This window comes from Oncorhynchus tshawytscha, linkage group LG20 (genome assembly GCF_018296145.1).
Source record: "Oncorhynchus tshawytscha isolate Ot180627B linkage group LG20, Otsh_v2.0, whole genome shotgun sequence".
Classification (NCBI taxonomy): Eukaryota; Metazoa; Chordata; class Actinopteri; order Salmoniformes; family Salmonidae; genus Oncorhynchus; species Oncorhynchus tshawytscha.
In genome coordinates, this window is record NC_056448.1 from 38,790,221 (window position 1) to 38,806,183 (window position 15,963).

A 15,963-nucleotide genomic window follows, 5' to 3' on the forward strand; every position below is an offset into this window, starting at 1 on the left:
TGCTTTTTGTTACTGTTCATTTCTTTACCACAAAACTGTAAGAAAATAATGCAAACGAGTTGTTCATTGTGGTTGTAGCATAACCCCATGTAAAAATATGACATGGAAATGCATAAACTGTATTCACTGATTTAATGTCTATAGGAAAACTATAGGTTATTTGAAAGCCTATGTTTCATTACGTAAATGTCCATAACATAATGTGTGATTAGTAGAACTATTATGTATATTATCTCTGATTAATTAGTCAAACGATTATCTTGACGAGACATTCATTGTATGTTGACTGAGGTCGCTATTGTATAAAGTGAAACGCCTAATATTTTATTTCTTTGTTTTATGGGACGCTGCATATGTTTGAATGGCACTACGCTGTGTCCAGCAGCATTCTAGCCAGAATAATAATATTGTGTCATCAATTACAGCACCGGGACCCCTGAGAATACGACGTTTTCTCCCGGTGTGTTTCAGAAGACCAAGTTATCCAAGGCAGACGGGATGCGTTACGAATCGCAAACGATGCAATACACGTCTCATTTGGCACGCGAGCATTTGTGTGTCGACAGTATAGGCTCCCAGCTTCGCGTGACTAAACGAAACTAATCCTCACATAACAAGCAAAGTAACACTTTTTGGTTGAGTGATAGCACTCTTTACATCCATGCTGTCTTTATTGAGGATTGTTGGTGACATGAACGTGTAATCGGCCTATAGGCAATGTTTATGTACATAGCAACTGATTTACCTATTTAAATAATAGCCTACTACCCTAAGAAAAATAACTATACGTAGGTATTCAAAGAACACAGAATGAATCATAATTATTATTAGTATAGCCTATTGTTATTTGTCAGATTTTGTTATTTTTATAGCTAAGAAAAAATATGTTTTCCAGGTGGATAAAATGCGTAAATATCTATGTCAAGGGTATGGCATAACCCAAGAATAAGCACATTCGTATTGCTTTATGTGGCTAAATTAAACCAACCAATGTTCCCCTAAAAAAAATAATAATAATAATGTAATTTTTTTCCGGATGCCTCATTTGGCCACCCATCAATGAGTCCCAGAAAGTTAGCCAATATAGCCACAGCCAGATGAAGAAATATGGAGGTAAAATCAGTGTAAGGACACGCTCAATGGCTGTTAATTACATGGATTAATCACAAGCTATTCTGCTGCAGCCCCGGCGCTGGTGGTATGATGTCGGGGGCGACCGAGAGCCCCGGTCCCCTGCGGCCGAAGGCGTTGTTCTTCTTTGTTGGAGTTTAAGTCACGGCTGTTGCGACGGAGCTGGTCCGGGCATTGTGTTGTCCAATGTGCCTGTTGGGGTTGCGAACAGATGGTCCAGGAGTCAGCGGCTGCAGCGAAAGGATGACGTCGCTAAGAGGTGCAGTAAGGTAAAGAAGGACCTGTGATTTGTTCACCTGTCACTTTCCCTTTGTTGAGATGGATGGCACTCCACCGCGGAGTCAGACATTGACCGTCTGTCTGGGGTGTAGTTTGCCCAATAGTTCATTTTCTGATTTTCTCATTCTTCTTTTACACAATCAGTTGGCAAGGCTAAACTACAAATCATTACAATTAATAAAAACAACAATGGTGTCATTATGTTAATAGTGATTACAGTTATATAACAAAACAAGGGAAAAACAAACAATGATTTTCTGTAACTTTTCTGAGATGGACGAAAGATTAGCCTACTTAATATCACACACGCCGCGGGCACGCATATTAACACACACACACACGCACACGCACACGCACACACACACACACACACACACACACACACACACACACACACACACACACACACACACACACACACACACACGGCACTGTGCCAACCATGCCATAGTGCGTTCCCATTCACCGTCCAATGTGATAAACTCAGAAAGCATAATAATGTTCGTTATATATAGCCAAATCCGAGTATTCTGTTTTCAAATTCAATCAATAGGATTGTAAACAGTATGCTATTCGTTTCAGTGAAATATAATTGTTAATGCATGAGCTAAGTCTATTCCCAGACTAGGTAGATCCCTCACATAGCCCTAGTGTAGTTTGGCAATGACACAAATGGGAGTGTGATTGAATTCCAGCATCTATAAGTTACTAATATTTCTTAGATTTTCGTTGAGTTTTAGTTTAGTTTATTGAATGGTGTACACATAATTGTCAGCTAAGAGCTGAATTGCAGTGTACAGTCCATACCTAAAGAAATAATGACATAAAGAAATAAGGTTTCTACTGTAACGTGGATACCATGGTTCTGACATCACACCATTTCCAAAAACTGGAGACCTTACCATAACTTTTTACGCGCAAATCCGTTTTGAATAGGCTATTCGTGTCTGCTAATGTTTATGCGTTGTTCTGTAAACACTAACTGTCCTAAGATTAGATTACATGAAAAGTCAAAATATAATAATAATCCTTTTGTCTTTTATAGAAATGAATAAAACTTCATAATCATCTCAGTGACATCGAAGACCACAAGGAAACAATAACGCTGAACAACACAAGAAGACATAACGGTCTTCATTTGGGCTTTTACATTTAAAACTCGAGCAATATTGAAATAAGGATCATTTTGGTGACGTTTGCAAACCAATGAACGAGTGAAATAGCTGCGTGACGTACAAGTCCCCGTAGAAAAGGCGCGGAGTGTAGCTATAGGTACGGAGAAGGTGGGAAGCGAAACGAGGCTGTGAGGCCGGTGCGGAGAGTCTTGATAAGAGATTTGTACTCATCGAACCAATAGTCAACTCCTCCTCCTAAATTGCACACACAAACATAGAGCTCAGTGATCGCTTTGCGAAGAGCTGGATACCTGTAAGAAAAGAACGTCTGTTTTGTAATAACCAGTGCTGGACACGAACAATTGTGCGTTTTTACGCATTCCTTCCTTGCGTTTGTCATTCTGTTATATTCGATCGATATTCGTCGGTTTTGAAATGTTTTGCGCCAGCATCCACAAGCAGTATTGAAATTCGCTGTTGTGAACTCAAGAGTGGAGGCCAGGATTCTCACCACTACAATTCTACCGTGTTTTTAGTTGTTTTTTCTTTCTTTCTGTATTGTCTCTTGGAATCATTTGTGCCTTGTCCATTTTGGTCGTAATGCAAGTTGAACGTTTCAGTAGTCCTTGATCACTTTAATTCGATGACAGACTGAAATTGGTGCATTTTTGTGCATCTTGAAATCTGCAAGTTGAGCGCTGTTACTGGATCCAGAGTTTACATTGTGGTTTGCTGGTATGTTTCTATAACACTTCTGAGCTATTGTTTGTAAATAGTAGGATATTTTATATGATTTTCATAACGTGTTCAAAGATGGTGTAAACTATAGCCTATATAGAAAACTGAATATTTACTCTAATAATCCCTGCAATTACAAATCCCATTGTTGTAAACGACAATGTTTTCTCAATATCTTTCTATTTTTTTGTAGCCTACCATCATTCTTGGCTTGGATTTTTTGACTTTCTAAAACAATAGATTGGAGCCATTCACTTTAAATGCATGGGCTAAATTTGCGTCTCATGGAAGTTTTGGCCTGCAGATCTGAGGGAGACGCTTGCAAGTGTAGCCCTCCAGTCTCCACGATGCTCTTCCACGGGCTCCCCGGAGGCGAGATGCAGGGGGTCATCGACGAGATGGACCGGAGGGTGAAGGGCGAATCTACCGCCATCAGTTCGGCTATAGACATGGGGGAAACTGAGACGGTGGGTGAATGTCATTTTAAAGAAGGACCTGTGCTGTTCAGGCATGTGATAGCACACATAAATATTTCATTTCGACGGAATATATGCTTAGAAAGTGAACTGCGATTAAAATATAATTCTTTATAAGATAGCAAGCAGCACTTAGCCGTTAGCCGTTCACATTTGCAAACCCTGTGTGCGTAAAGTATATTATTCATGATTTATTGGTTAGTATTTCGTATGCCTCTGGAAAAACATGTTAGCCTACAATAACTTTGTCGTTTGATTCACGAAGTTTCTTTCAGATGCATGTACATAGGCCCACTTAGAATTATGGTAAAAACTTTTACACTAAACATGGTCCTATGTCTGCCCATTTTAAGGCCATGCATGTTCATTCACAACCCAATAATTCAATCTAACAGATAATAATCTTGAGCACTTTGATAGCCTATGTAGGTGGGATATTATAAGAATTGTCCAAAATATGTAAAATCTTCCAGAAGCATTCATTGCTCTAAACACAATTATAATGTTTGATATTTTATTATTTTTTTATTTGTTTATTAGGCCCAATCGAATATGTTTTGCAATAGGTCCCACGATTCATTAATTTGTGATAATATTGAGTGTTTCATGTGAAATAAATGTTGATAAGGATGCGAAATTACATATATATATTTATTTCATAATATATGATGTACATGCCTCAAAAAAAAATGGTTTCTGCTGCATTCAAATATTCCGGGCTAGGATTACGTGTTAGGCCTACCTTTTAGGCCGACGTGTTAGGCCTACGTGTTACATCATCCCACATTTAGGGTATATCTAGTGTTATCATTTTATATATTGCTTTCATGGCTGTATCCCTAAAAAGTATATGCACACATATTAAATATGTGTGCGTAAAATGTTGACTATTATACGGTATTGGCCTTGACATCCATTGGTGATATACTATCAAGAATGTGTTCTTATTGTAAACATAAAACTGATTTCCCATTCCCTGTTCAGAGTATGACGTCCATCAACAGCGACCGTGTGGCCTTGTGCGCGGGATGCGGGGGAAAGATATCTGACCGCTACTACTTGCTCGCGGTGGACAAACAGTGGCACATGCGCTGTCTCAAGTGCTGCGAGTGCAAACTAAACCTCGAGTCCGAGCTTACCTGTTTCAGTAAAGACGGCAGCATCTATTGCAAAGAAGATTACTACAGGTAACCAAGACACAAGGCTACGCCTATGACAACAACAACAACAGGCCAAGCAAGCATGAAAACAAGAGCGACATCCAATTACGCCTACAACTAGCATACTTAGGCACCAGCTGCTGCTACTCCAATGACAAGCCTGTAACCCCTTTCAGAGAGTTAGTGATGGTATAGGCTAATGTTCCCAAAGCATGGTAGCTTGTTATCCATTTATTATATACAAATTACAACAAATTAGCCTATGCTATTACGATTCTGGCAGGCCTGTGCTTGCTTTGGATGCTTTACTAGTCTAAACCAAAATATCATATTTGAAGTGGCAAAATGGCAAGAATACACAAACAAATATGAAGGGCTGAAGGCATGACACCTTTTACGCATGTTAATTTATATGCCTCTATTGCTTAATAACAACTTTACATCAATGTTCTTCATCGTATTGTCCACAAACTAAAGTTTGCTGACCATGTTGTGAATCTAAATTCTGTACGTGTTTGTGTCATCCGCTCTCTTCTCCCAAGCAGGAGGTTTTCCGTCCAGAGGTGCGCCCGGTGCCACCTCGGGATCTCGGCGTCGGAGATGGTCATGCGGGCGAGGGATTTGGTCTATCACTTGAACTGTTTCACCTGTACTAGCTGCAACAAAATGCTCACGACCGGAGATCACTTCGGAATGCGGGACAGTCTTGTGTACTGCCGGCTCCACTTTGAGACACTCATACAAGGGGAATATCAAGCGCATTTCAATCACGCGGGGGATGTAGCCTCGGGCAAAGGACTTGGCGAGAGCGGCACGGGAAACTCGCTGGGGATGCAGTATTACAACGGCGTCGGTACGGGGCAGAAAGGAAGGCCGAGGAAAAGGAAAAGTCCCGGGCCTGGAGCAGATCTGGCTGCTTATAACGCAGGTAGGACGAGTTTGTATATACCGGTTACCCATGAATGGCATTATGGTCATCAACAAAAATGCCACGAAGCAGTAACACACAGTTGTAATGCGGTTGACTAATGTTGAAATGAAAGAAAAAATGACTACTCTATTTCGTAGTGTGTGTGATATCTCTATTGGAATGAAAGACAATTAAGAGCCAAAGAGTGGACTGATGGACTCATTTGAACTATTTTAGTTGGATGAAAATACACTCTTCTGAAAAAGATCTGTCGCTTATTTCGATGGACTGGCTTACCTACTTTCAGTGAGAAATATCATATTTTGTCTGAACCCTTTTGGGAAATACAAATGTCTATACAAACTTTGAAACGTTGGAAAACAATGAGCAGTTAATCAGTAGGCCTATGCATGAACTAAATGCTTCCATCAAATTGTACGTAATATTACACAATGTTGTGCTTTGGATGTTTTTACGCAGAGACTAAGCCTGCCGTATTTTTAATCTGACGGATATCTGTGTTGATTTATTGAATAACTCACCTTTATTAGACAGCATTATTCTAACAAGATATATTATTTGGTCAAAGATGTGAGGGAAAATTTTGAAGTTCATTGGAATCCTCTGTTGATTTGTGGAATGGGAGCGCGCTTGGGCCTACTGATGCATCCACTTCCAATCTAATAGATTAAGATAAACTATCTATAATAAAGAAAAACTACGAGATGAACTCGCATAGCCCACTAACTAAACGGCGTTAATGCATTCAAAGAGAAACTGCTTCTGAAGGCCTACTCAATTCTGCATGTCCTACACTAATATTCTGTATGTTCCATTTCAATATGCTACAGTGTGAATAATGAAATAATGTCTTGAACCACTCCATTGGATTATTATTGAAAATGTTACACTTATTTCCATTGAACATTTTCTCATACACGGTCGATTTAGTCTTCTAAAACCTCTCAAAACTTGGAACCTCTCTCAAACCTCGTTAAAAAAAAGAGAGTGGTTCGATGTGAAAGATTTTTAGACGACAATAGAAGCAGACAAGTGGAAAATAGCTCAGATGGGGAGTAGGACTTCAAAAAGATGAGAGAGAGAGAGAAGGGGGGGAGACACGACCAAATTCCCAGCCCCACGTTCACTTGTTGAGTCGCTGTTTGTTGGGTTTTGGGGTCGGTAAATCAATGTCGGATTGCTTGTAGAACATGGGAGCACCTGTGTAGAATCCTGATTTAAAGTTCCCCAGTGAGGCTGGAGAGCAAGTCTCCCACATCCAGTAATATGTTACCCCTTCATAAATAAAGAACCGACTGGCGCACCACCACGGAGCTCTTGTTCTGTCATACTTTTGTGGGAAAAAACACACGACTGACATTTTGAAAAGCGATACTTGCTATTCAGTATGTCTACTTATCATTTACAAATTTAGTTACATGTGTAGGATCAGGACAATATGGATTGGCCTAATAAGGATAGGCCTAGATATGTATATCACAGGAGGCTGCAGAGGGGAGGACGGCTCATCATAATGGCTGGAACGGAGCAAATGGAAAGGAATGACACCATCATTCCACCAATTCCGCTCCAGCCATTATCACGAGCCCGTCCTCGCCAAAGAACGTACATCTGTTTTTCGAGAAAAGGATACGATCTACAATCTAAATTTGTGTAGCTCTATAATGCGGCGGCATAAGGTGATTTGAATAAGAAAGGCGAAAAGTCGAAAGCCGCAGTAAGCACTTGAGTTAAACATGAATGGTAGCGCTAATAGTTCAAATATTGGATCCATTCTCTGGCATTCTGTTTTGGGAAAGAGATTTTGGATTTTTATTTGCATAACATTTTGTATAGTTCTGAGTGTGCTTCACTAACCATGAGCATGAAAATGTAATTACATAATATTTATACATTATTTTAAAGACCTATTTTATAAACAAATAACATTTTTTTTGTCAGGATTGTGGTATAAAATTGATATATAAATGGGTACTATTATTTGCACAATTTCCTCCAAATCTGATATATAAATACATAAATAAACGATATATAAAATAAAGTCTAATTACATTTGAATGAAATACAGGTTTTCATTCTAAAACAAACGGACATAGGCCTAGACCTATCTTCCTTTTCTCTGACCCACTTCTTTGACCCTACATCTCAAATCTAATCCAATTCTAGCCTGCAGTGTTATACAATATAGAATGAGGCCTTTATTTTTCTTTCTTTCCCTTTTTCTTTCTTATTTACTTTCTTTCTGTCTTTCTTTCATTCTTTCCTTCTTTCTTTCTGTTTTGGGGTTTGCTGCCACCTGAGGGCGTTTGTTGACATACCCTTCACAATCATCAAGAGGTCCAGATTCTATCAAACCCTGGCAGCACTGCATCACGCTGTTCCTTCACTGTGAAAAATAAGTCTATCAAACCCTGGCTGCTCTGCATCACGCTGTTCCTTCACTGTGAAAAATAAGTCTATCAAACCCTGACTGCTCTGCATCACACTGTTCCTTCACTGTGAAAAATAAGTCTCTCAAACCCTGGCTGCTCTGCATCACACTGTCCCTTCACTGTGAAAAATAAGTCTATCAAACCCTGACTGCACTGCATCACACTGTCCCTTCACTGTGAAAAATAAGTCTCTCAAACCCTGGCAGCACTGCATCACGCTGTTCCTTCACTGTGAAAAATAAGTCTCTCAAACCCTGGCTGCTCTGCATCACACTGTCCCTTCACTGTGAAAAATAAGTCTATCAAACCCTGACTGCACTGCATCACACTGTCCCTTCACTGTGAAAAATAAGTCTCTCAAACCCTGGCTGCTCTGCATCACACTGTTCCTTCACTGTGAAAAATAAGTCTCTCAAACCCTGACTGCACTGCATCACACTGTTCCTTCACTGTGAAAAATAAGTCTCTCAAACCCTGACTGCACTGCATCACACTGTCCCTTCACTGTGAAAAATAAGTCTCTCAAACCCTGACTGCACTGCATCACACTGTCCCTTCACTGTGAAAAATAAGTCTCTCAAACCCTGACTGCACTGCATCACACTGTCCCTTCACTGTGAAAAATAAGTCTATCAAACTCTGACTGCACTGCATCACACTGTCCCTTCACTGTGAGAAATAAGTCTATCAAACTCTGACTGCACTGCATCACACTGTTCCTTCACTGTGAAAATTCATGGCAGCAGCCATAACTCTGTGTTACGCCTTAAGGTGTTCTTTTGGAAAAAGTCCTTAATATGCACTAGGCATTTCCCGTTGTATTATCTATTGACTCCTTTGGCAAATGGATTTGTTGTCCCCGTTTTTTAATGAGTGATTAGTAACACTTTACAGTGATTTTTCCAGTATATACAACAATTATTGTATTGTTACACTGTACTTACAGAAGCAAAAAGTGAACATGCTGTAAACTCAGTCTAATAATGATCAATTGCAATACTTTTTTACACTGTACTACTTACACAGTGATGAGAACACTAAAGATATGTGTTGCTACCCAGTCAATCTCGTGCGTTTTTCATGTCAACATATTATTTATTTATATGATTTATTATTTGTTTCGTTTTCTCTCAGAGTTGTGGGTATTAAGGAGTAATGAGCTTTCCTGTCAACAAATAAGACACACGGTCTGTCTGCCGTAGCATTCACAAAAACAACAACAGCAACAACAACAACACATTGGAAAACTCTGATTATGTAATCCCAATGAATCTAACAATAAATGTATTCTCAGTTAACACAGAAGTAAAATCTTGAATAATTTGGTTGGCTGCGTGATACATTACTGTATCTATGCTTGAGATAAATTTAGAGTCCCGGCGAATCTCGACCCGAGAATCTTCCCACGGGAGATTACAATAAATAAAATTCCATGAAAATGGTCAACAAAGTATCGTACATATCTTATTGTATCGTATTGAATCATATTTTATTGTATCATATCATATCGTAACCATAAACTAAACTGTGTGTGTTGTCCCGCCCCCTTCAGCGTTAAGTTGTAACGAGAACGATGGAGACCACCTGGACCGAGATTCCCACTACTCCTCCAGCTCCAAGTCCAAGCGCATGCGCACCTCCTTCAAACACCACCAACTGAGGACCATGAAGTCCTACTTTGCCATCAACCACAATCCGGACGCCAAGGACCTGAAACAGTTGGCCCAGAAGACAGGTCTCACCAAACGGGTGCTGCAGGTGAGAAAGAGGATTCATTTTATAAAGGATAATTATTTACACAAATGTATGTTATTGTATATAGTCCATTGCTGGGCCCATATTGAAAAAAGTGTCTCAGACTATGAGTGCTGATCTAGGATCAGTTTGAGATAATATTAATAATAAAGATGATAAGGACAGGGGGTCCAGAACCTAGAGCAGCACTTCTACTATGAGACAAATACGGGCATTGATGCTCATTGGATAAGTGCAAACTGCCTTGATGCTCATTGGATAAGCGTGAGCTGCATTGCATTTAACCAGTCACGAATACTGTACATCATTCCTATTTGTTCAGGATATCTGCATGCTTCGGTTTAGTGCACCACAGTCCCAATCCCACAGAATTAAATTCAACATGTATATACAGTATCTCTGAGCCCAAGCTACTGCATTTGTCAGATCGTTTTATCAAAAGGGAGGCTCAGTTTAGCAGTGGGATAGTGCATCATTTTATCCCGGTGATAATGTGTTAACCTTTGGGGCAAGGCAGCAATCCACATTGCTGTTGCCAGTTGCTGTTGAAAGGCTAGCTGTGTGGTTGCATTGATATGGTAATGCTGTAATGTTTACCTTTGTGGAAATGTAGTATTTAGGAGTATGATAATGTATAAACTGTGAGATGGGCTGATGTTGACTTACATCATGATAATGCTATTATGCTACTGCAAAATTATTGTTTAGTGGTATTCAGTGGTAAGATAATGTACTATATGTGCTGTGATAATGTGGTAATGAACCAAATGATAATGCTGATAACAACCTGGGCCACATTTGATGGTAAAAAATACTTTAAAGTACTACTTAAGTAGTTTTGTGGGGTATTGTACTTTACTGTTTATATTTTGAGAAAATTTTACTTTTACTCCACTACATTCCTAATGAAAATATATACTTTTTACTCCATACATTTTCCCTAACACCCAAAAGTGCTCGTTACATTTCGAATGCTCAGGCAGGACACCAACATGGTCCAGTTCATGCACCTATCAATATAACGTGTTGTCATCCCTAATGCCTCTGGCGGACTCACTAAACACAAATACTGTGTTTGTAAGTGATGTCTGAGTGTTGGTGTGCCCCTAGATGTCAGTAAATAAATAAATAAATAAAAGACAAAATTGTGCCGTCTGGTTTGCTTAATATAAGGAATTTGATGTAAAGCATTTACTTAACTTTTTACTTTTACTCAAGTATGACTGTTGAGTACTTTTTCCACCACAGTACCTTAGCACATTTAAAACCAAATACTTTTAGACTTTTACTCAAGTAGTATTTTACCAGGTTACTTTACTTTTACTTGTCAATTTCTGTTAAGGTATCTTTACTTTTACTCAAGTATGACTGTTGAGTACTTTTTCCACCACTGTATGTGTACTTGTTTTACATGTAGTTGACACAACATAATATTAGAAATTGCGCTCCCTGAATCTGTACTGTGGTAATAAAGAAAATGATAATGGTGCAAAATGCAAAACAAATCTATCAGGGAAGTTTTTGATTTATGTAATCGCTCAAGTAATACGATTATCCCAAACAAACCGGCCAAGCTATTTCCATCCCATTCAACATAATCAGCACAATTACACAAGAGTAAAAACATTTAGTCCTCACACAACCAGTAGAGATATCTCTTGGTATAAGTCATAGCCTATCAAGAGAGGACCCAAAGCTTTTTTAAATCTTTTTTTTTATGTGAGAAAAAAAGTGTCAGCGAGTTATCGTACCAGCTGTTTAGCATTTGATAGGGGAATTCAAAAACACACAGCGGACCATTTGCACAAGTATAAATAACTGCAAATGAGAAAAAACTGACATGCTGTAAAACACAGATATAATGAACAAAACGAGGACAACAAAGCCAGCGTTTGGCTTTGATGAATTCCATTTTTCATGTTTGTCGTTTTGATTTGAAACACTTTCCCCCCCTCCCCCCTCTCTCTGTCTCTCTCGCCCCCCGCTCTCTCTGTCCCCCCCTCCCCGCAGCCCTGCAGCTTCTGTTCACCACACTAACACTTTTCGAATGAGCAAACATTTAAATATGTTTTTGGTTCTTTGAAGGTTTGGTTCCAAAACGCCAGGGCCAAGTTTAGACGGAACCTACTACGTCAGGAGAGCACAGGGATGGACAAGGTGTCGGACGGGTCCACTCTACCAGGGGGGTCGCCTTCGGGCCCCCACTCCGAGCTCTCCAACGCCTCAATGAGTCCTTCCAGCACCCACACCACCCTCACGGACCTGACAAGCCCCTCTATTCCGTCGGTTAACCCTCTACTGACCGCCGTGCCGGGGGGCATGGACCCCCACGACTCCATGAGTATGAGTCCTTCCCAGACCACCCTTACCAGCCTCTTCTGATGTTACCAACACCACCCCATCCCATCGCAGAACACCCTTACCAGCCTATTCTGATGTCACCGACCCCACCCCATCACAGACCACCCTTACCAGCCTTTTCTGATATTACCTACCCCATCCCAGACCACACTTACCAACCTCTTCTGAGGTCACCGATCCCACACCACACCACCCCACCCCTCCCTAAACCCATCCCACACCACACCACCCCACCCCTCCCTAAACCCATCCAACACCACACCACCCCACCCCTCCCTAAACCCATCCAACACCACCCCACCCCTCCCTAAACCCATCCAACACCACACCAGGTCACTCAAAGACTAAGTGACTGAAGAGAGAGACACTTAAATACATGATATTCCCCGTGGACCTCAGATTACTGCCCCGTCTATTTCTAGTCTTTGTATGAGTAGCAACTAAAGCCTTACAGAGCGGTCGGCTTGATTTCATCAAGAGCTGAAGATACTTTTTCTGTTTTCATCTTTGTTTCCTTTCCACGTTGGCTGACTGATACTACGGAGATGTAGATTCTCACTCCACCACCCCGACCACTCTGTTTCTAGGTAGAGATTTTTTTTAAATATATAAAAAAATAAAAAAGACAATGGAAAAGGACTGTGAAACTGAAAATGTATTTGGAAAAAACATTGGAGAGTGTAAAATGCAGATATAAAGTACTGTAGCAAGGTTATCCGGAAGACTCTAGCGTGCCTTATATATTTTATCACACTGAGGAATCCCTGATCGGATAGATGTCTGATCTAGGTGGCATATTTCTTGAAAGATTTGGTTGAAGGATGGATGACCCACCGACAAACCGCGTTTGCTTACAACATGGCAATGAAAGCAATTCTACTTTACAATTCACTCTGCACACAGTGAGGACTGATCGATGAAATAGAAATAGCATTGATGAGAATTAGAATTACATTGATAAAGTTAATATAAAGATATCATGGTCATTATCTTTTAGACTCAGTCATTGCTTGCAGTACACACCAGTAATAGTTGGTTACAACTTTGATAGTTTGTAACAATAAACTGTCGTATGCGGAAACGAGATATCATGTATATTGATATCTGACTCGTTGCTTGATGGAATTGCAATGATACTATTTACAGTCACCATTTGAATACACAACACAAGTAGCGACAACATATCTAACTATTTTCCAGCATCACACTGTTTGGTTTATGAATTGATAGCTGTAACATATGGATGAAGTTTTCATATTGAGATATTATCGGTCTATTTGAATATTGGCTCATTCGTCACTACATAAGAGTTTATATCAGTATAGTGTACCAGATACACTTCTACAGTATATTGTACCAAATGCACTTCTACACATCAAAGAGGGAGTCATGCACACTCACAAGCGCACACACACACACACACACACACACACACACACACACACACACACACACACACACACACACACACACACACACACACGCACACACACACACACACACACACACACCGTACTTACCTCAGTCTGAAGGTCTTTCTATGTTCTTACTGCTGAAACCCAGCACTCTGATTTTGATTCTCAAAGTCCCCACAATGTAGGATTATCACATATAAGAAATGTGCTCAGAACTGAGATGCTTTATGGGTACATCTAACAATGGCACCCCTAATCTAAAGAAATCTTAAAGACCACTTCTAAATACTTATTTGGAATTGTCCGCACAAAACATGGTTGATTGAAATTGTGCCCACAAAATTGTTCCTTGTGTGGACCTGTCTGAATATTGGTGTTGGTACAGAGAAACTAATCAGGGATTTGTGTGGTTGGCAAATAAACCAACTTTACCTGGGTCGTGTTCATTCGGGACACACAGTAGCAAAACGTTTTGTAATGGAAAACGGAAATGAGAGTTTCTTATTGGACAAATTCACGTAGTACCTCCTCGTTTTGGACTGTTGTTTTCCTGTTTGGTGCCTACTAGAAGCTGGTAGGACTAGGAGTGTTTCTGATATGGAGAATCAAGCTGCCTTCCTTTTGACTGTGACTACCTTTACTTATGGATGAGGATGGTGCTCTTACCTTATCTTTATCCTTGTATGCATGGAGAGCTGCTGTTGGGATTCAACATCCCTTTAACTACACAGTCTTTAGTTTGTTTGTTTGTCCTTCCATTCTTGTACAGTTGCCCCCTTTTGATGTACTTAAGCCTTCAGTTCTTTCAAAACATAAAATGGTGGACAAAACTTGACCTAGTCTATTGTTTTTCTGAAGTTACTACCTATAGGATATCACACGCGCACACGCACTCACACACACACGAGGCATGTGCACAGATGTGAACCTATATGTTTTTATTGTATTTGCTGTGTATAAAAGTAAGGATTACTTGTGGTGTTCCACAAGGTTCTATTTTCGGTTCGTTGGAGTCCGGTTGGAGGGCCACCTAGTCTTGAAGGAGAGATTGATATCCGCACACTATTGAATGCCCCAGCTGTTTTGTTGCTGTGAGAGACCACATTGTCTCAACATTGTTGCATGCCTTTTTCAAATGACATTTAAAAATAATGAATCCCATTTGGATTATAATATAATTTGTGTCGTTTAGCAGAAACTCTTATCCAGAGCTACCTTCAGCATGAACATTTGCAGGGAGTCTGAATGACAGTACAATTACTGAATGCATCTATCTTTTCTGTCCATATAGTTTTTTAAATACAGTGCTTCCACCCACACTAGGAAATCAGCTTGCTGTGGCTGGCAGCTCGCCAGAAAAATCTCACCATAAAATAGACGTTTCGTAGAGGGAGCCTTTCTCTTATGAGTTTGAGCAATATGTCTTCAATTTTCACATGGCACCAGCGTCATCCAGACCAGCTGAATCAAATTACTGAGGTCTGAAGAATGTTCTCTTAAAAACGTATTCAAATAACTTTGGTAAAATAAATATAAACTGAAGCTTTTAACGGTCATATGTTTTTTTCTCTTTAATGGCCCTCTTGCTCGGTTTTTGGCCTGAAGTGATCCTGTACAGAAAGAGGGGTATTGATCAAAAAGGAAGAGTGAGAACACAGGAAGTCTGCAGTTTTGAAGTTTTAAGGTATTGTCAACAGCAAAAGGTCAATAGTACAGGTAATTGTTAATGTGTCCACAAGTTGATCATAATAAAAATGGTTTGACTTTTGAAAAAAAGTTGGCTATATTATTTACCATTATTTACCACCTGGGATCTACTAAGAAATTACAATGTCATGAGAGGAAATGTACTCTTACATTTCCACAAGTCCCATTTTGGGACTATTCCATTGGTTCCATTATACCTGGCAAGCTAAATCAAACTCACCTAAAATACTTTAAAGGGGCAATCTGCAGTTCAAACGATGACAAAGCGGGTGCCACGCCACTGATTTGGTAAATAGCTGAGGGATGGGGCTGAAGAAATGTAACCAATCTCAAATTCATAGACAGAGCTATAAATGCAAGAACTGACCATCTGTGAGATCAGAAATATAGTTTCAACCATTTTTAAAGGCTATAAAGTGTTTGTTTACAAAACAAAAGATAAAACAAGCTTATATGTTGGGTT

The 15,963-nt window shown here is 39.8% G+C and overlaps 1 protein-coding gene across 3 annotated transcripts; it reads left to right on the forward strand.

Annotated features, from left to right (window-relative positions):
* Window positions 1-2,665: 2,665 nt before the first annotated feature.
* LOC112220033 (LIM/homeobox protein Lhx2-like) lies at window positions 2,666-15,521 on the forward strand. Of its 3 annotated transcripts, XM_024381588.2 has the most exons (6): window positions 2,666-3,260; window positions 3,568-3,730; window positions 4,724-4,926; window positions 5,442-5,827; window positions 9,815-10,020; window positions 12,103-15,521. In XM_024381588.2, exons 2-6 carry the CDS (start codon window positions 3,611-3,613, stop codon window positions 12,397-12,399), a joined length of 1,212 nt encoding a protein of 403 aa, XP_024237356.1. In that variant the 5' UTR covers window positions 2,666-3,260; window positions 3,568-3,610; the 3' UTR covers window positions 12,400-15,521. The 3 variants fall into 3 exon arrangements, with proteins under 3 accessions (XP_024237356.1, XP_024237354.1, XP_024237355.1); XM_024381586.2 differs by lacking the exon at window positions 2,666-3,260 and having other exon boundaries at window positions 3,548-3,730; XM_024381587.2 differs by lacking the exon at window positions 2,666-3,260 and having other exon boundaries at window positions 3,548-3,730; window positions 5,445-5,827.
* Window positions 15,522-15,963: the final 442 nt, after the last annotated feature.

What these genes read in the sequence shown, in the direction of transcription:
- LOC112220033 (XM_024381586.2), top strand. Translation starts at nt 3,548, where the DNA reads ATGGAAGTTTTGGCCTGCAGATCTGAGGGAGACGCTTGCAAGTGTAGC. An exon ending in TCTGGCTGCTTATAACGCAG is followed by an intron (nt 5,828 to 9,814) that starts GTAGGACGAGTT and finishes CGCCCCCTTCAG; the next exon opens with CGTTAAGTTGTAACGAGAAC. An exon ending in TCACCAAACGGGTGCTGCAG is followed by an intron (nt 10,021 to 12,102) that starts GTGAGAAAGAGG and finishes GGTTCTTTGAAG; the next exon opens with GTTTGGTTCCAAAACGCCAG.